At 45.1% G+C, this 19,709-nt stretch overlaps 1 protein-coding gene across 3 annotated transcripts; it reads right to left on the bottom strand.

Annotated features, from left to right (window-relative positions):
* Positions 1–2,680: 2,680 nt before the first annotated feature.
* Positions 2,681–18,786, bottom strand: TNFAIP3 (TNF alpha induced protein 3). 3 transcript variants are annotated; one of them, XM_059469570.1, is made up of 9 exons: positions 18,550–18,786; positions 15,140–15,452; positions 10,849–11,039; positions 10,486–10,633; positions 10,136–10,306; positions 9,199–9,379; positions 6,898–7,808; positions 4,838–5,070; positions 2,681–4,319 (listed from the first exon to the last, which is right to left on the bottom strand). In XM_059469570.1, exons 2-9 carry the CDS (start codon positions 15,450–15,452, stop codon positions 4,035–4,037), a joined length of 2,433 nt encoding a protein of 810 aa, XP_059325553.1. In that variant the 5' UTR covers positions 18,550–18,786; the 3' UTR covers positions 2,681–4,034. The 3 variants fall into 3 exon arrangements, with proteins under 3 accessions (XP_059325553.1, XP_059325555.1, XP_059325554.1); XM_059469571.1 differs by having other exon boundaries at positions 4,037–4,312; XM_059469572.1 differs by lacking the exons at positions 15,140–15,452; positions 18,550–18,786 and having other exon boundaries at positions 10,486–10,649; positions 10,849–10,955.
* Positions 18,787–19,709: the final 923 nt, after the last annotated feature.

Genomic DNA, 19,709 nt, shown 5'->3' with positions numbered 1-19,709 from the left:
CATCACTGAGCTGCCCTTTCTCCTATGCCCATCACTGGCAGTATAAAGGCCATAGCTGCCAGGTAAGAGTGGTTTAACTGACTTCAGACACCTTTGAGGAATGGGGTGGTAGAGAGTAGGACAGTCCACAGCAAATGCAGGGACATCAGGATGAAAACCAGCTGGCAAAATGGCTGTCAGGTCAGTAGCTCAGTGTTAGGTGTTTCAATGTAACACAGTACATGCTGTTTCATGACCCCAAACCTGTTAAGTGGCCTAGTACTTCAGATCATGCCAAAGACTTGCCAGGCTGAGCACTGAAATATCAAAAGATAAATCTTATGTACTCTCTACACTGAAAATGTACTAAGTTCTTCTTCTCTGTATCATGTTATTTGTGAACTGAGTGGTTATATCCCTGAGAAATCCAGAATCATAGATAATATTCTGATCATCTTATATTCATCTGAAGTATATCCCTTCCCCAAATAAAATGAACATGTAAGCCTGCACAGAAATCCCTTCCTGCACTATATTACAAAGAATTCCAGTATAACACAAGTAGTCATTAAGCCATTTGTTTCAAACTGGGATTGCTTAGCCTGGAGAAAAAGGGGTTTGGGAGAGACCTTATCATGCTCTACAGCTACATGAAAGAAGGTTGCATTCAGGTGAGAGTCAGTCTCTTCTCCCTGGTAAAAGTGACAGGACAAGAGGAAATGGCCTCAAATCGTACCAGGAGAGTTTTAGATTAGGTAATAGGAGAAATTCCCTCACTGAAATGCTTATCAGGCATTGGAACAGCCTGCCCATGAAAATGTTTGAGTCTCCATCCCTGGGAGTGCTCAAAAAACGTGTGGATGTGGCAGCTGGGGACATGGTTTAGTGGTATTAGGTTGACAACGGGACTCAGTGATCTTGGCAATTTCTTCCAATCTTAACAATTCTATGATTCTCTACTAGTTTTGCCTTTCTGGTAAGGAAAAAATCTCTGGCTATCAAAGATATGTGTCTTAGAAAAGAGCCTTCTTTTCTAAGTGAAGTGGTCACATAAAGGGAGAATCCAAATCTTGCAGAACAGGAAGGAAAAATACATGAACTTGAAGAGTTGTCTGGGCAAAGAGCAGAAAGCATCAAGAGGGTCAAAATCCCCTAGGGACATAAGGGAAATACCAGAGTATTTATAAAAAAAGGCCCCACTAGCTTTAATGTTCCCACACAAGTAAATCACAAGAGACAGGCTGGGCACTCATTTACATGGGAGCTTCAGAATGAGACCAGCCTCATGTGACACAAGGGTTATGAGTAATGGGCCCAGAAAACAGCAGAGAAAAATCAGTGGGATCTGGGGCATTTGATCTGAAATCCTTCCTCTCTGCAGAAGCTGCAATTAATAGCAAGTGGAGTAAATCATCCTCCTGGCACTGAGGGCATCATGATGGAGGTTCTGTATTTTCAGTGGATGAGGGCTGGTGGCTGCTGAGAGTGGATGCCATGAGCTGCCTCCATCTCCTGCTGCCTGGCTGCAGACATCCCTTCTGATCTTTTCCTGTTCTTTCACCACTGAGGTGTCTGCCTGGTGCAAAGTTCAGTGAATCACAGGGATGTGTGAGTTGCATGAGTTGTAAAGAAGGGGTAAGGTGTGTACTGGTCAACAGTCAGATTTTGTAAAAGAGAAATATGCTGTAGAGATGGGGTTGGTGGGTCCAGCAGGCTCTGCTCTGGGGGGTGTAGACTGACTTCTAGCTTGTAAGCTCTGAAAGCAGAGGTAAGCTCTGTAAGTGCAGAGGGAGCTGGGCTATGGATAAAAGATTTAACCAGGACAGACAGCAACTGAGCTGAGGTCAGCTGAGTTGGAAGTGTGCTCGACTGCACAGGGATGTTTGCAGCCTGGGCTAATATTTTTGTTTCAGGTGATGAGCAACACCTAAAAGCCATGATAGTGTACAGTATTGCCTGTCTAGGCAGAGGGCTGAAACACCTGAGTGCCAGTACAGCAGTCATGGTGCAGAAATCCCCTGGCAAGGAGGCTGGGCTAGGCTCAGCTTGGGACGAGAAGAAAACACTGTTTTCATGTAATTTTTGGCAACTTGCTCCTCATGAACTCCTGAGCAACTCAGATGCCAAGGCTTCCCTGCTGTCCCTGGCAGAGGGGAGGCTGTAGGCCTGGTCTGTGCCTCTGGGGCTGCACACACAGCTGTGTGGAGGCTGGGATCACCAGCTGCCACCACCACCTCCCAGGGTGGCACTCAAGCACCACTTGTTGGCAATTCCTGAAATAACTGATGGAGTAACACAGAAAGCCAAGGCAAGTCAGTGTAGCTTAGGTTTTGTTGCAGTCTGCTCCTGCACCATCCACACTCTCCCACACTCATTCTTCTGGGGTTTAAGAGTACTCTGCACTCACAGGAATGAACTGCTTATGGTCCTTCAACAGAACCAAGAGCCCTTTCTGAGAGAACACCCACTTACAGCAAGTTATCTATCACCAAAGCACTTGGCTGCATCATCTGCACCAAGGAGCAGTAACATGCTGAATGGCAGTGCTGAACAGAAAGGCTTCCTTCTGGGGGTGTCCCACCCTCAACTGTGCTCTCTTGCATAGGTATAAAAATAACAAATTCAATCCTTCAATAATTTATTTCTTTATACCAGAGAAAGTTTTTCAGTTATACATTTAAGTTTGTAATTTCAACACTAGAGTAAATATATGTAAAAAAAATCCTAGCTGTGCAAATTTCAAATTGCATTGCTTCAAATAATATAAATATTTTAATAAAACATACGTTCACATTAAGGTTCACAAAATATATAAAATTTAACAGAAATAAGTGATGAGTTATTTAATTTTTTTTCTTCTTTTTAGAAAACAGTTTTTTTAGTAACTAGAAAAAGATTCTAAACTTGTGAAGCAAGTTAGAAGAGATCTCACCTCCAAAATCATAGCAGCAAAACAGATGCTGAAAACTTAAAAGGTGTAAAAGGAGAAGAGAGAAGCAGGTAACAGGCACAGTGGTAAAGCCGGGGTTGCTAAAGAAATTACTGCAGATTGAGAAATGGATGCATAAACTTCAGGAGTAAAATCTCAGCCCTGAAGAACTCTTGTTACTGAGCTCCCAGCTGTTTGCATGGTAACAGAATCACATTAAGGATGACAGAAAGTGTGACACAAATGGGGAGGGAGGGTACAAACAGCACACACATACTCCTGACATTTGCAGTGCAAGAGAGACAAGAATCAATCTTGTTTCAGAAGTGAAGACAAAGGGCTTTGGGGTTTTTCTTGTCTTTTGGAGGTAATTCCTTCCACACAAGTGGAAAATGGCAGAATACATTTTCACCATCACATGCATTTCTTCTGCAACTTCAGTCTTTCCAGCTGTCTTGGGATTTGGGAAAGGATCTAAATCGGGTTAGGTTGAGCATATCAAAGGAGCAGACCAGTGCTGGTCTTGTATCTGGCTGTGGTTTGCTGAGGGCTCTGCAAGCACAGAAGTGCTTGCTGTTATCACCCTAAATGCCCGTGGGAGCTCCTGCCCTGTGAGTTCTGTAAGAACAGCAAGGACACAGGCAAACCAAACCACGTTTCTTCAGATGTCAACTGGAAGTAGCATCAGTCTGTCCTGGGTAATCCCATTCAGGAAGGACTTGCCCCTGACTGATGTATGCAGCCATAAAAAGGTCCTGCACCTCTGACAGTAGACATGGCTCCTTCCCTGGGAGAGGGGAGGGGTTGAGAAACAGGCAGAACTGGGAAGTTCTTTGGATTCAAATGCTTCATACTTCCTCCTGGGAAGTCCAAGAATTAAATATGGCATTGTAGGAGCTTAGTCATGAATGAGAGCTCTGTGCAGAAGGCAGTGTGACCTTCTCAGCAGTTCTTGTATGCAGTGTTTAGAGGAAGTAGAAATTTATTCCCATTCTTGGGAATAAACATGATCTGAGCAGACAGCTTATGTTTCCCTCCACCCTCCCACTCCCAGGACTGTTAAAGTGTTTTGGACGTAGCACCATTTCAGGGAAGGACGTAGCTGGTATTGCTCCCTTGTTCCCCACTAGCCATAGATCTGTTTGAACTGGTAGCACTCGTTGCAGTAACCGTTGCACTTGGCATTGCCATAGTGGTCGCAGGCAGGGGCTCGGCAGCGCTGCTTGGGAGGCTCCTGTGCCCCCGGCTCCCGGGCACTCCCCGGCGGCGGCAGCTGGCCCAGGCGCCGGCACTCCGGGCACAGGTCCTCACTCCTGCAGGCCAGGCTGTTTCTACATGAAGCCACAGCACACTGTCTCTTCTGGGCACTCAATGCTGCTCGCTGCACTTCTCCTCTGTGCTGCCCTGTTCTCTTGAAAAATATTAAAACAGATTGTCAGCTGCTGTGCTGGCAGCACAAACGGCTTTTCATTTCCTTTTTACTCTGCTCGTGGTTTGTATAGGTAGCCACCTGGGGATTGTTCACAGGCACTTCTACAAAGTGCAGTACCAAGAGCCAAGTTGAGTTTTACCAAAGAAAATCACAAATTCCGTCATTTCTTAGGAAAAACTATTGGCTTTTTTATCTTTGGCAACTCTCAATTCTAAAAAGACCAAAACCAACCAAATTAAAAACCTTATCTGGAACAAACACAGTCTGTGATGGACTCAATAAAAAGTGCAGCTTGAATCCCTTGACACAGAGAGAGTGACTTTTTACAAGTGCTGCTCAACTGCAGCAGAAAAAACTCATTATATACTCTATGCTTGTCTTTCCATAGTTAAGATGCAGCCATTTGAGGATTTTCTATTATGGATCCCAAGTTGCTCCCACAAGAGAAAAACATGCAGCGCTAAACAAGAGGAAGATTTAGAGAAGTTCACACTTACTTCTGGCTGCCTCACCAGCTGCTCTTCTGTCCTTCTGGCTTCTTGGAATCGCTGGTTCTGGGCTATAATGAAGCACTTCTGGCAGTAGCCCTCGAGCATTGTGCTGCCCAGGGTGCCGCAGTCGCGCCGCTGGCAGGACACGGTGTTATGGAAGCCGGCAGCAGAGCTCCCGGTCTGATCCGCTGCTGAAGACTTCCTCTGAGATCTCCTCTGGTGGCGCAGCAAAACACTGTCTGTAAAGCATGAACAGGAGCAGTTTGAATGTGTCCAATAGATCTGATGACCCAAAGCAGCTACAAAAAGTTCTCCATCTTAAAAATGAAAATAAATTTAAAATATCAACTAGTCTCAAACATGGGTTTTTGACAATCTTGAGACTCCCCCAGTTCGTACATCTTTCTTCATGTTACATACAAACGCGTGCTAATGCAGCCTGATTTTCATATAATTTGTTGAAACAGATGATTTGGGAAAAACTTGCCCTAAGTGGGAAACCTAGATCACATTGAAGTCAAGACAAATTTCACCTTTGACTTCACTTTGACTGTCATCTGTGACCAACCCATTTCAGCCTCCACCATTTCAGTCACATCAGATAACTGAAGTACCGTGGTACAGAGCTTAAGGGGAAAAAGTGCATTATATGTTTTAGTCTCATGAAGCAATCTTATATATTCCACAATCAGAAGGAAAAAAAAATTCATCGTGAGCAATGCTGGAAAATAAGGTATTGCAAGCTAGCACAGAAGTTCCCTAATCCGAATGCACGTGGAAAGCTCAGTGTTGTGAAAAATGTCTCTGCCAACAGCAGGGGGGTTGAATTAGATGATCTTTAAAGGTCCCTTCCAACCCAACCTACTCCGTGTTTCTTTATTTGTATCAGCAAACTTACAAGCAATAAAATAGTCTGAAGAGATAAGCAATAATCTCTCTTACATTCGCCTTTCAGGCTCTGTACCTAAGGGCTCTTTACCTGTGAAACAGGGCAGTGGCATGAAAGATGAAGATTTCATGCTGTGATTTATTCAGACTATTGCCTTTTTGGAAGTCAGTCTTTAAACACATGTGCACGCAGACACAGTGTATTACCAAGGAAGATTTCAAGGTAGAGTTCCAAAGTTATTCCAAAATACAAGCTAATTACCTACAGTCAAATTCTACTTGCTCTGCTTGTCAAGACTACTACAGTGGTTACTCCATAGCATTATACCTGTTACATCCAGAACAGACAGACATCTACAGAGTCCTCAAGGCTTTTTAAACACCTTGCCAACATAATTGATTTTCAGTACCTTCCATACATTTACAGCATTTCCTTTATAGATCTCTACAACTTGTCTTTTCTGTGAAGAAAATTCATACCAAACTATGATTGCAGTGGATGATGGGGAGGTATCAAAAGCCACCCCCTCTTAAGTTGGTTTTGCTTCCATCAAAGCTGAAAGGAAGTTATACAAGAGATTTCACAGATTTCTCACACTGCTGCCATGTGCCCCTTTATGCTGGTTTTGGCTGGTGTAATTTTCTTCACAGTGGCTGGCATGAAGCTGTGTTTTGGATTTGTGCTGAGCACAAGACTGATAATATTGAGATGCTTTTGTTATTGCTGAGCAGGGCTTATACAGTGCCAAGGCCTTTTCTGCTTTTCACACTGCCCAGCTGGCAAAGGTGCATGGGAGAAGACACAGCCTGAACACCTGCCTGCCCATGGCAATTAATGAATTAATTCTTTGTTTTGCTTTACTTGTGTATGCAGTTTTTGCTTTTCCTATTAAACTCCCTTTATCCCAACCTATGAGTTCTCCAGCTTTTATGCTTTCTATTCTCTACCTGAGCCTACTGGTGGGAGAATGAGAGAGCAGCTGTGTGGGGCTTGGCTGCTGGCTGGAGGTTAAACCATGACAATGGGATAATAACAGACAGAAAATCACCTTCTCCTCACACTGTTTTCATCACCCCCTGCCCTTTTATCACCCAGTGCACATGCACACAGAACTTCACAGTTCAAGGAGGCTGATCTGCAGCCAAAGTGTGTCAAAACTCACTCCATCTCCACTTACCATGGTTTTCCCTGTACTCAAAGAAACACAGCGTGCAAAAGCCCTCATTTTGTGGTGTCCCAAAAAACTTGCAGCCAGGTTTCCTACAGAGGCTGCCTCCCCTGTTCTCCTCGGGAGGCAGCGCTGGTGGCGGGGGCTCCTTGCCATGGCTGCTGGGAGCCTGATGGCAGGAGTGCTGGTGGAGGATCTGTGAGATCTGGGACGGGTCAGATGTCGATCTCTGGTGGCAGGTGGGCAGGAAAGCGGGACTGCCATTTGGGGACTGCTCTGTAGACCTTTTGAAGCAAGTGCTGCATATACCATTGAAGGTCCTCTTGGCCTTTTGGCGGCACAGTTTGCATGTGGCATAGTCTAAGTGTCTCTGGTCATCCACGTTGTTGCAGGGACTGAGCTGTCTGGAGTTGTAGCAGCGCTCACACAGCCCGTTGTGTTGCACATTCAGTGTGAAGGGGCAGTCTGGGGTCCTGCACTTCATGGCTGTGGTTTCACTGTACAGGAAAAGGCTCGGGGCGGTCGGAGGCGCAGAGCGAGGCTCCGTTACAGGCCCTTCAGATGTCCACCCCCCAGGTTCACAAATATCCCCACGGGAGGAGCCTGACCCAGCTGCCTTCAGCTTCTCAGGTGCTGCTTTGGAGCTCTGCTTTCTTCCTTTGCTTCCTTGGGACCTCTGCTCAAAGCATTCGTGGCAGTAGGGCTGGGTGTTCACAGACATGTAGAAAGGGCAATTTGGTGTTTCACATTTCATCTGTAAGAGGGAGAGCTGGGAAAGTGACAGATCCTGTCTGTTCCTGGAACACGTCTCTCTTCTAGCAGGTTCAGCATTCTCCTGCCACTTCTTGTACTCATGCTGTACCAATTGAAAGTAATCTTCCACGAGGTTTATTTCTTTGGGTAGGTTGCCTTCATCTAACCTGACAGCCAAAAAAGGAAGATTGCATCAGTGGTTGAAAAGAGCAGATGGTGGGGGTGGAAGCAAATATAAGCAACGTGAGAAGGAAATGCAGACTTAATGCACATCCATATTACTCAGACAGAAGATCTGGGATGTTACCCTGTTGCTGTAAATGGAAATAATTTTAAAAGCAGGTGTTCAGTGATGGAGACTTTCACATCTGAAATAAATGTCCTGACACAATGCTAAACAGAAGTATTCTTAAAAGGCATTGCTACGTGAGGGTTTTCTGTCTAAGAGCTGTTTGCATAAAGAATATGGGTAATCTCTCAGAAGCAGAAAGTCCCCCAAATGGTGAATTTCTTTGAGGTTCAGTGCTCAGCTGAGTATAATGATATAGTTTATTGTGAAATCTGCTCCTGGTTCTGCCCTGTTGGGTCTGTATCTACCAGCAGAATTCTTCTAACAAACTGTGGGGCTTCAGTGTGGTGTGTGCAATGCAAGCATCCATCATACCATCCTTACTGCCTCCAGCTGCAGGGAAAACCCTACACTGGAGTTTCACCATGCCACAGTTGGTAGGCTGAGGAGCTAACATTTCTGGCAATATTCCAGAGCACATCTAGGCAGAGCAACTAGGGAAGCTCAAGTGCTACCCTTCACGTGTGCTTACATGCTTCAGGTAGAAGGACTTCAATTCTCAAGGCCCCTACACAAGAGCCAGCCAACAGCATGAAGATTCCTTTCTGTGGGGTAGTGGAAGCAAAGACAGAGGATACAGGGAGTTACTCCCCTCCATCAGTTCTGAGGGGACTGGTTGGGCATCACTGCCAGTGCCCATTGAATATGAGAAGCTGATGCCAGCTGCTCCCTGCATGTTACTGATGCTCAACCATCAGGGGCACCAGCAGAGATGCTGGTTCCTCCACTGGCCACAGCTTCCTGCCTGCTGCCACATGGAACAGCCCATGGTGTTGAGGCAGCTGTGCTCAGAACATACTGCCAAGGACTTTACCCAGGGCAGCCAAAATTACACCAACTGCCCATTATGCAGTGTGCCCTTACACAAAGCACAAGAGCTTGGGCTAACTAGTTCCTGCATTTAACTACTGTTCAGCAAACCTCCTGTGTAATACAAAAGTCACTGAAACTGATCAAATGGATTTTTTCCTCTAAAATGCTAGTTTCAGTTTGCTAAATCTGAACACATTTTTGCCTTTAAATTTAGACTGGCCTCAGCTCATACTACTTCAAAACATACCAACAGTAATGCCAATGTTTCATATTTCAGGTAGTAAACACATGGGCCACCTAGGAAGGAAGGAAAGACCAAAAGAACACACTGGGCTGCCCAACTTGTCCCACCTCTGTAAATAAGATAACTTTGAGGAAACAGGAATGACACTCACTTTGCAGCATTAATTAGATGAGTTGTACCATGATCCCAGCCTTGCACTGGAATTTCAATCACTATCAAGTAGTCTTTTAGCAGCTGCTCTTTCTCCCTCTCTTCTGCATCTGTCAGAAAGTGCACATTCAAATCCTCAAATCTGCCGTGCTCACTGGTGACCAGAGGGACAGCCCGGATTTCTGTGGGGAAACAAGATGGATTAGCACATACACACACAAAAACACACATAGAGATATATATGTGTATATGTGTATGTATATTTACACAAACATAACCACCCAGTTAGGAATAACCACAAAATGCAACACACGGAGATACCACCACTAAACTTTTGAGAGAGAAGAGAACAGCTGGGCAGAGCAAGGAGTTTCTGCATGGGGGAGGTTGCAGACACAGCTACATCACAAACCCCCATTGCACAGTAGTTTTAATGTCCCCATAGCAACTATCTACTCCACTTGAACAGGATTGTAGACCTTTGCTTGTTATGCCTTTTGGTGGGATGATGCTGTAACCTGAACCTAGAGAACTGCTGCCCACTCAGAAGAGATGTGTTAAAAATGGTAAAGCATATATTTCATTATTCCTGCCAGGCAGTGGTACCCTGCCGTGAGACTGCATCCTTCAAAGCTTCTTCTCTTACAATGTGAAAGGAGGCCAGAATACAATAAAACAGATGTTACCCTTTGACCAATTCCAGCCTGCAAGCAGGTGAGTTGCACTCTACTTTCAGTGAATATCTTGAAGGCAACCTTTAGTTTCTGCTCAGATTCACAGACAAAGCTCTTTCTGCTCACATTTTAGGAATATAATTCAAATTATTCTAATTTAACTTTAAAAATGCAAATCTAAACCAGATCATATTTCAAATGCTTTATCAGCACAGTAATTTTGAAGAAGTAACATAAATACCAAGCGAGGAACTTGAAAAATACCTGGCCCGCTGTCCTTCAGAGTCACCAGTGGTGTAAAATGCATGTTGTCATAGCCAAGCACAATTGGGTATCTGTAGCATTCTTCAGCTGGCCACAGGAGAGGCAAGTAAACACCACCAACATTCAGAGGAGCAAAACTGGAGCCTGACTCTAAGCTTCTAACCACTTTATCTGCATAAAGAAGAAAAAAAACCCACAAATAATTATGTGCTACAGGCAAGAGAAAATGTATGTTGGGGGTTTTATAATAATTGCTGAAAACACCATGTTCTGAAATGCATCTACCTGTTGACTAAGATCACTAACACAGCACAAGAGTAACACAGTGGGTGACTGGCCAGGCAACTCACCTGCAAGGACAATGATTGGCCTTCGGAGGATGTTAGCAAGGACGAAGATGTGGATTTCTTCCAGCGCATTATAGGGAAGTCTATTTCGAGCCCCAGATATTTCTGGGGAGGTCATTTCAATGAGGTATTCCCACTCCTCCTCCCAGTTCTGAGGAAAGAAACAGCTGTCACCAATGGTTCAAAGACACAGAGGTCAGGAGCCAGCTGCAGCACAAACAATCACATTTTCCCATTTCCTCCAAAGGGAGACTATTTCTGCTCTCCATTAATGGCAGAATCCATGAAGCCACAAAGCAAACAGAACCAGCAAGGCAACGCTGGCAAGCACTCAGAAAACAGCACCACTCCCTCAGGCTGCCTTACCCGGGTGTCATAACGGAGTCCTGTTTCCACAAACTCCTGGGATTTAACAGCCTCCCGCTGCCAGCGGAGCTTGAAGTTCCGTGTGTCAATCTCCCTGAGAGCACTAAACAATGTTTTCCTTAAGACAAGGTCGATATCTTCAATGCCCCACATATACTGCGATGCAGCATGCATAAGGCAATTTCCATCACCTGGAAAAAAAAAAAAAAAAAGAAAGTGCATTATTTTCAAATGGCTATTTAAATAAAATGCCACAAGCCTGTGGGATGTAGAATTACACCTCAAATATGCATATTACCTGTGCACTTCTCTCTAAGCCTCAGACAGAAGGGTGGTAAAGAAGGAGACCAGAGTCATGGTCTCTGTTCAGAAACAGAAAGAAAAAACTTCCCTCCCTACTGGTTTTGTCTCTGCACAAGTCCAAGTTAAGCTGTCATCCAGCAATGCCCCTTACCTATCTTACTTAATTTTGACTGATATCACAAACTAAATTTTGGGGTCAACTACAAATGTCAAACACAGCTGAAATAGCTTTTTAAACACAACAAAATCATCTTAAAATTACAAAAAAAGATGTAAATCTCCCTCATTGGTGTTTATACAAATATACACCCAATGGGATGAGGTTGAGATAATGGAAACCATTAGGAAAATATTATAGTAACACCATATTCCCTCATGAGCACTGCTTGGCACTTGGCTGTGCTTGATGGAGGAATTGTAATAAAAAAGGAGACAGAAAGGGAATGGCAGGTGATTTATGTAAAGCAATCATAGGAACACCTCTGGCCTTCCTCTTAGAAATGATTGTGTGTTGGGTTGTTACATATATGATTTAGAGGGCTGATTTTAAAACACAAAATTAAGTCAATGAAAAACAGTGATTCGATTTTCATTTACACAATCTCCTTGCATTGAAAAATTCCTCTTTACAGGTAGGAAGGATTGTGATATTCTGCAGTTTCAGAGAGGAAATTGAGACTCAGAGGAGATAACTAACTTAATTAAAAGGTGTGACAAGAAGTACATCTGTGGCTGGGTTTCAAATTCTGTCTCTATCCATCTTCTTCAAAAGGGGATGTCTCCCCTGAAAGGGAGACATTAAGAATCATTACTGTCACGTCCTCAGATGCAAAACTAGGTCTGACGTCTACCACAGTGGTAAAGAGATTCACATAATACTAAGAAACCACAGCAATTTTCTTGGAATAGAAGACATCAACCCTGGTAAAGCTACTAGATTTTTCTCACATGAAAAAAACCCAAACAAACCCACCCAAAGAACTCCCACAAAAGAATTAAAGCCGGTTTGCCATATACATGATGAGTTCAATTACACCATTTGTGAACACTTTTGCTACTTATTCTGTGAAATCGCAGAGAAAAGCCTACAACAGACTCCAGTTCCTGAATAAAATATAATTTGAAATCTACTCAGTGCTTCATAAATTGTTATGGGATTGGTGCATATCAGGCTCCTGCAACTGCCTTCTATTTTTTGCGGTCCTGCAAAGCTTACTTCAATTCTGCAGGCTGCTTACTTGAGCTCAAAAATCAGGGAACAACCAAGAAGACAGAAAAACTGACTGTGTTTCCTTCTGACAAGAAAGATGACATATTAATCCCATTAAAATTTTCCCTTTGCAAAATCTAGAGCAAAGATAAGACTAATTTTCTTCTCTCTCTGAGAGCTCACTTTCGGTTCTTTATTTAGAAGCACTGCCCAAAATTCCTTACACAGCACTTGGAATTCCCCCACACCGTTTGACTAGCAATTGAGCAACAGTTGTACTTTTTGTTCTGCGGGTGCAGCCTGGCCTCCCTCGGACTTTCCCAGGGGGTGTGGCTGGGCGAGCTGGAATGAATGCCAATTCATTATACAAGTGAAATCTCTACAGCCAATACATGCCGGAATTTTTCAATTAAAAAAAAAAAAAAAAGAAGAAAAAACCCTAACAGTTTCGATTTTTGTACCTCCTACTGCTTTCCTTCTATCTCCATTCAAATGTCTGCAAAGAATTATGTGGTGATTCAAAATGGCTTTTTTAATTAAAAAACCCCACCACTCCGCAGATTCACAAACATAGTGGGTAAAATATACATCAAAAGATCCTGTAGGAGATACTTTCTCTGGTTTCAACAGCTACAACCTTAATCAGAAAAAAACCCAGAATCTTCTGAAGAAAGCTCACTATTAACTGAGAGAACTGACATATTCTTCCGATATCTATGGGTTAAGCAGGTAGATGTTTAAAAAGTATTTTTCACATCGCATGGGAGGAAAAAAAAAAAAAAGTTGTTTTCTGGGATAATACAGGGCTTCTCCAGGCTTCTGCACTTCTTTCAGAGATCCTCTCCTACAGTCCAATGTACCTTCTTTCTCCTACAAAGGTCCTTCTATGCTACTACTTTGCATAACCCACAGGTTTCCAAAGCCACTCCTACTCATGCACTTAATGACCCTGAAGCACTGAAGTGAAGCCAAGTTCTTTGCTCGGTGTACGGGGAGCCACAAATCTTGCTTTGCCTTCCCTCAACCTGCCCTAATATTTCAGCACCTCGTATACAGGTACGCCTGCTCATGGGCGGGATCCAAGTCCACACTACTCCCACACTGGCTGACGGCCATGAGACAAAGAAGGAGGGCAGTGCTGCTGAATGTAATGTTGTCACCAACAAGGGTCTGTCCAGGCAGCCTTAACCCCTGCAGGATTTGTACTGACTGGAGATGGGGGATTCTAAAACTGTTACTCTTTGCCCTGGGCAAAAATTGTGCACATTGTCCATTTTTCTAGAAAATCTGTTCGAGTGAAATTTTTAAGATGCAACACCTGGAGTGATGTTACCTTCCCAGTACATGCAAAGCACTGCCTGCCCTGACTGCAACTCTGGTCCTTCCAAAGCTCAAGATTCCATAACTTCTGTGCACACCTCTAACTGCAGTCATGAGAATTTTACACCAATGCAGAGGCAGCCCAAAAAGCCCACCAGAAGGTCAATGCCTCTACAACAGTTACAGACATGCACATCAGCATCAGGCTTTAGGTTAGGCAGTGACATTTATTCAGGGGGTCTATTTTTATGACTTCTGTACAACATAGCTGTGTACAGTCAGACTGACAAATATGGCAGAACTTGAAAAAAAGCAAACCCAGAACACAACATGGACTTCAACAATGCTGCAGGTCCACCACACCCAGTGTTTCTATAACTGCTGTGATCTGCTCCTTGAGCAAAGAGTAAGTATTTCTCATCTTCTTGAAGTCCTCACTGTCCCAGTCTATTGCTCCTGGTTAGGGGCAACCTGTGCTGTAAGGAATCCTGAGTCCAAGTTTGTAGCTGCGTGACCATAAGTCATAGCCATTACTGAATCTTTCCTCCGCTGAATGTAAAATGCCTGTGACTCTTACAGTCATGCGCCAAGGTTTCCTGCTCAAGACTGTGGAGAAACATAACCTGTTCAGGAAATCTTGGCACTACTACTGTGCCTTTTCATTTGTAGCACTTGATGCAATACACACACAGAGTAACCCAAAAGCCAAGTCTTGAAACCAGCACCGACTGTTGAGAGAAAAGGGCGCTGCAAAATTTGTGTTGCACAAAGATGGGTGTCAGTCACACACATGGGACTTAGCAGTGGGTGCTTAGGGAAGGCAAGAGCTGTGAAACCCAGGCAGGGAGCTGAGGATGAGAGAGAAGCCCCAGAGTGGGGCACTGACCCAGGGACAGCAGTGTCAGGTTCCCGGGAGGCTCCATGTTCTGACTGCCATTGCCATCCCTGTTAAAGCTGGATCAGCAAGCAAGCACTGCCTGCCAGCTACAACAGCAGGGCTTATTGGAAGGATATTAGCTTCTGCTAAATATACATGGGAATGCATCCCTGGTCACTCAAGGCATCTGAAGGCTCCTCTTGCCTGGCATTAAAGGATGTTTGGCACTTCCGATGAGGCAGCCCACATGTAGCAGTCAGATTCATGGGAAGGCAGTAGCTTCCAAATCAAGTTTCCCTGCCTTCTTCTTGACTCTGATGTGCCACAGGTTACTGATATTATGAAAATACCTGTGAAATTCCCACAATATTCACATACTGTGGTATGGACAAGGGTCTGCTACAGCATCAGAACAGCACATCATGTGGAAAGAATTTTCATTTCAAAACAGATTGAAAGGCAGCACAGTTTTAAAGCCATGTGCTTCTGTTTCAGTAATGTGAACTCAGATGCTATTAATAAAGCTGATACATTTGTATGACCTGTTTTACTGTGAGTGCAAAGACCTGCTCAAAACTTACCATTAGTCTTCAAAGGAATGAGTCTCCGAACCTCTCTGCACCAGTTGAGCTTCCTGTGGCGCTCCAGTGAAGTCTGGGTAGCCTGGTCAGTCAGGGACTTCTGAAGCATTTCCCGAAACTGGGGACAAAACTGGCACATTCTGAACATTTCTATGGTGTATCTGTGCATAGTCCTGAAGTGATGAATTATTCCACTGGGAGGTTTGACTAGATCCTCAGGTGTCCTCTCTCTGATCTTCATAGCCTTCAGCATATTGCTCTGATACAAAGCTTGGGGAAGGATGTGTTGGCCAGCCATGTTTCTAGAAGACATCTGAAATGAAAAAGGATCCTTTTATTGGCATGTTAGTGTCCTTCTATCACAGAGCTATCACTTCTGCAGTGACTGAGAAGGCACTTTCAGGGTGGGATTCTGGATGAAGTTTTGCCTAAAACAAGTACTGAGTGGATGCAGCCCATCTGAGCCTTTCATAAACAACATTTTTCAAAGCTCACATTCACTAACTTTTCTGCATTACTCAGATACAGACACTGATCAGCTCATCCCACGCATTTGCTAATATAATTTACTGTGATATTGAAGAGGATTTATGCATAAGTAAGGAAACTGCACCATCATTCAAAAAGAGCATTTAAATCAAAATAAGGATAAGAGAAGGCAAGGTCGAGGGAAGGGAAAATTATCCTGGAAATTTAACTAATTGATAATTGCACAGTGTAATCCCATATGCACTTGATGAATTTCAGGACCTTTCAAGATCTTGTTTTGATAACATGCCAAAAAAAAAGCAGTTAATGACCATTTCAGATTCCCACAGCCCATACATTCTGAGCAGGGATGGTCAGAAGAGTACGGAAAGAGCACCAAGAATTGCAGACTGTGCCAGTATCAGTCCCATACTTACAGTGGCCAGATATGGTGGATGAGGAATTTGTCACTGGAGGGTAGGCTTAGGTTACTTTTCTCGAGGCTCTCTGTATTTTGTGAGCGGCAGAGCTATGGCTCAGAAGTGCTTGTGCTGTGTGTGGGGGTGCAGACTGCAGTGCCACTATTACTCACTGGTAAGTCAACAGAGCTGAAAAAGCATTTCCATTTGGCTCAAAATCCCCAATATATTTCCAGAGCAGGACATGTAATGTTTACTGCCCTGCATCCCTTTCTTCAGTAACTCTCGCCTCATGGAGTACAGCAGGAAAAACAAAAAAAGAAGCCCATAACCTTAAACCTGCTACACTCTATGAAATACTTACTCAGAGGTCACTAACTTTGTGGCTAGTTAGAGCCAAATGTAGGGACCACATCCCTCAAAACCCCTGTGCACTACAGTAACAACAACAAGAACATCAATAACCTGTTTTTACAGGGAGAGACTCTCCATGCTGTCCACAAACATTCTTGCTTTGTTCAAAAACAAAGCAAAAATTGTATCAAGACAAATAAAAGTATGCATGCCTAAAATGTTTAGAGTACAACTAGTCAATTAGGAGAACCTACCATTGTGATTATGGATCTAGGGACAGGTATCAAGCCATATATGTGTATCAATCTCTGGACATCAAGTACTAGGAGGAACTAAAGATTGTTTATGCAACAATTAGGAAGTTTTCTCATGGAGATGGGAGGCACAGAGAGAGGAAGAAGAACTCCAGCCTGACAGACTGACCAGGAAGGCATTCCCAGGTCTATGGAGGCAGAAGATCCCTCCTGAACAGAAGGGCTTTGGCACCTCCTTCCCCCCAGGGAAATAGTTGCTCTCTCCTCTTCACCCAGGCACTTCCATTGGCAACATCCACCTCCAAATGCCCAGCCAAAGCTTTTGAAAAGACCCTCTCAGGGTGAGAGGGGACCTCGAACTCCAGGTGCCAAGAGCTGAGTTCTACAACCTCTCTGAGAACCAGCTGGTGGAGAGATACAGAGGATAACCCGGCAAGCCCTAAATAGAGCCAGATGAAACAGGCGATGCTACAAAGTCCTGCTTTAGGTGATGTCATTCACACACCCTAAGAGCACTCGGGACCGTGAGCACAGCTGTCACATCTTGCAACATATGGAAAAGCTTTCCTTTAGGTAGTAAAGATGGCATATTCTTATCATTCCCCCACCAGCACACAGCCTTAAAATGAAAATTACATATTTTCTCATCCACTCTCCTCACCAATATAGTTTTACATATGCTATTTATGTAATCCTTCATTTAAATGCATGAATGAGTCTAAAAAGGAAATATAAATAACCCCCTACCAATCTATGTGATAACCACAGCTCTACTTTGCTCTGAGATTACCAAAGTGCTGAATTCCTTACTTATGTTACTAGAAACATTGAGTCAATGGGATTTTTTTTACACGAATAAAGATTAATCACATGACTAAGCACTACCGGCATCAACTCTGAAATGGTTATTTCCAGCTTTAAGTAACAAAAAGTACTGAGTTTACAGAAGCACTCACTGAAACTACATTATTCGATATTATGCTCTACTGGCATTTTTTCCCCTCCACAGGTGGAAATTACTGCCTGTGCTATTTACAGTCATAAATGTGAAAGAAGGCAAAAGCCAAGCAACCCTTATTTTCAAAATCAATGTGATGAAACAAACAGAACTCAATACACATCTAGCTGGACTCATTTAAAAGTAGAAAACTGAGCTACAGTTATATCAATTTATAGTCTACTGTGCTTTGCTGTGTGCTATGCTACTTTAACCTTCTCACAGGTAATGACCAGGAATTCCCAGAAAGGAACAGCTGTAAACAATAATTAGAGACAGCATCCTTTCCAAAGGTGTAATGCTGAGGATGCTGAGCTTGGGAAAGCTGAATACTGTTCTGAGATCTGCCAATGGTTTCATAAAGTTATTTTCATTTTCTGTCCTCTATCTGAAAACCAGCAAGTAATAAACTTCTCCATAAAGTGCTAAAACTTCTAAACCAAACATGCTTAATACCTTTTAAGCCCCCCGAGATTTTTCTGCCTGGTTCTTTGCTCGGTACAAAGCAAAACACAGTACTACTCTCAGCCAAATCAGAAGATGAGGAGCGAGGCTCTTTTAAATCCCACATGACTGGTTTACACACAGTAAGTGTTCCGCGTTCTTAGCTCCCTGCCCTACTGCTCCGCTGGGGGCTGGGCGTGCAGGCTGGGAAGGACACAACACGGCCCAGGAGAAGGAGCCCGCAGCTCCGGGGCGGCTTTCCCCGCGGCGCTCGCAGCCAGCCCGGCCGCGCTGCGAGCCGCAGCAGCCGCGGAGCCCCCGCGGGCCGGGCCGGGCCGGAGCAGCGGGCACAGCGTCCCCGCCCGGCCGGGGGCCGCCACAAGGGCTGCGGCCGAGGCCGCCGCCACAGCCGCCCGCTCCCCGCGGCGCCCTCCTGCAAAAGTGCTCCGGGATCCTGCCCAGAGCGGCGCTCACCTCTCCGCGGGCGGCTCCTCCTCCGGCCGATCCTGCCGTGACTCCTGCTCAGCAGCGGGGCTGAGGCGATGGGACGGAGCATCAACCCCTACCGCGCCGGGGCTCCTGCCTTCCCTCCTCTCCGCCGCCTCCCCGCCGGAGCTGCTGCTGCTGCCGCTGCCGCCGCTGCGGAATGAAAGGCTGAGCCCAGCCTCTTGTTTTTTTCCCTTTCTGTTTAAGCGTCCGGGTGAAAAAAAAAAAAAAGGGAGATTGAAAACACAACACAAAAAACCCCCACCGGGGATTTCCACCGGCAGGGCGCCGGGACTTTCCGGCCTGTGACAACCGGCGCGGCCGTGCGCCGCCAGGGGGCGCCGCCGCCGGGCAGCCCCGCCGCCTCCCCGCCCGCCGTGACTCAGGCGCGGGATTTTCGGGAGCCGGGATGTCATTTCTTCCTTCCTTATTCCTTCCCCCCCGGCCAGGGGGTTGCCCATCCCGTCCTGCAGGCTCCGCTCCGCTCACGGGCCGGCCCGGTGTTGCGTCGCTGGGTCCGGAAAAGCTCCGTGTCCCTGCGCAGAGCGGCGCCCCGGCCGTGCCCCGCAGCCTCTGGCTGGGAGCGGGAGAGGCGGCTGCCCCGGGAGCCCTGCCCGCGTCCTCCTCCTCTTCTTCCTCTTCCTCCTCCTCACGGGCACGCGTGGCCAGCGCCTGCCTGGCACACGGGTCTGGGGCTGCAGCTGCTTGGGGGTACATGCCCACATCCCTGCCCCAACATTCCAGCAGGACATTAGGGGCACATCCCATGGAAAGTATTGCTCTTGCAGGCGGTTTTCAGGCCAATGCAAGATTTTTTGTTGTTGGTTTGTTTGGTTTTGTTTTGTTTTGTTTTTCACGTAGCTTGTATGTGCTCCACAGTTTTGGCTCTGTATTGTAAGTACCACAAGTGACTTGATTTCTTAAATTACAGGTTAGGCCAATATAGAACCCCATAGTCCCAATACGCTGGCATTTTCGGCAGATGTTACATGTGCTTTAATCCAGCCCTGCTTGGGGTCAGATTGTTGCAGATAAAGAGCAGAACCCTGGGCTAAAACTGTCAAGTCAGGGAGATCTAAGTGTCTGAATATGATTGTAAATTCTTGACTGCAACTAGCAGTTTATAGGAATAATTAAATTTCATTATT

The sequence above is a fragment of the Ammospiza nelsoni genome, chromosome 3 (genome assembly GCF_027579445.1).
Source record: "Ammospiza nelsoni isolate bAmmNel1 chromosome 3, bAmmNel1.pri, whole genome shotgun sequence".
NCBI lineage: Eukaryota > Metazoa > Chordata > Aves > Passeriformes > Passerellidae > Ammospiza > Ammospiza nelsoni.
This window is presented reverse-complemented; position numbering and strand designations above follow the sequence as displayed.

What these genes read in the sequence shown, in the direction of transcription:
- TNFAIP3 (XM_059469570.1), bottom strand. Translation starts at nt 15,452, where the DNA reads ATGTCTTCTAGAAACATGGCTGGCCAACACATCCTTCCCCAAGCTTTG. An exon ending in CATTCCTTTGAAGACTAATG is followed by an intron (nt 11,040 to 15,139) that starts GTAAGTTTTGAG and finishes TTTTTTTTCCAG; the next exon opens with GTGATGGAAATTGCCTTATG. An exon ending in TCTGAAGGACAGCGGGCCAG is followed by an intron (nt 9,380 to 10,135) that starts GTATTTTTCAAG and finishes GTTTCCCCACAG; the next exon opens with AAATCCGGGCTGTCCCTCTG.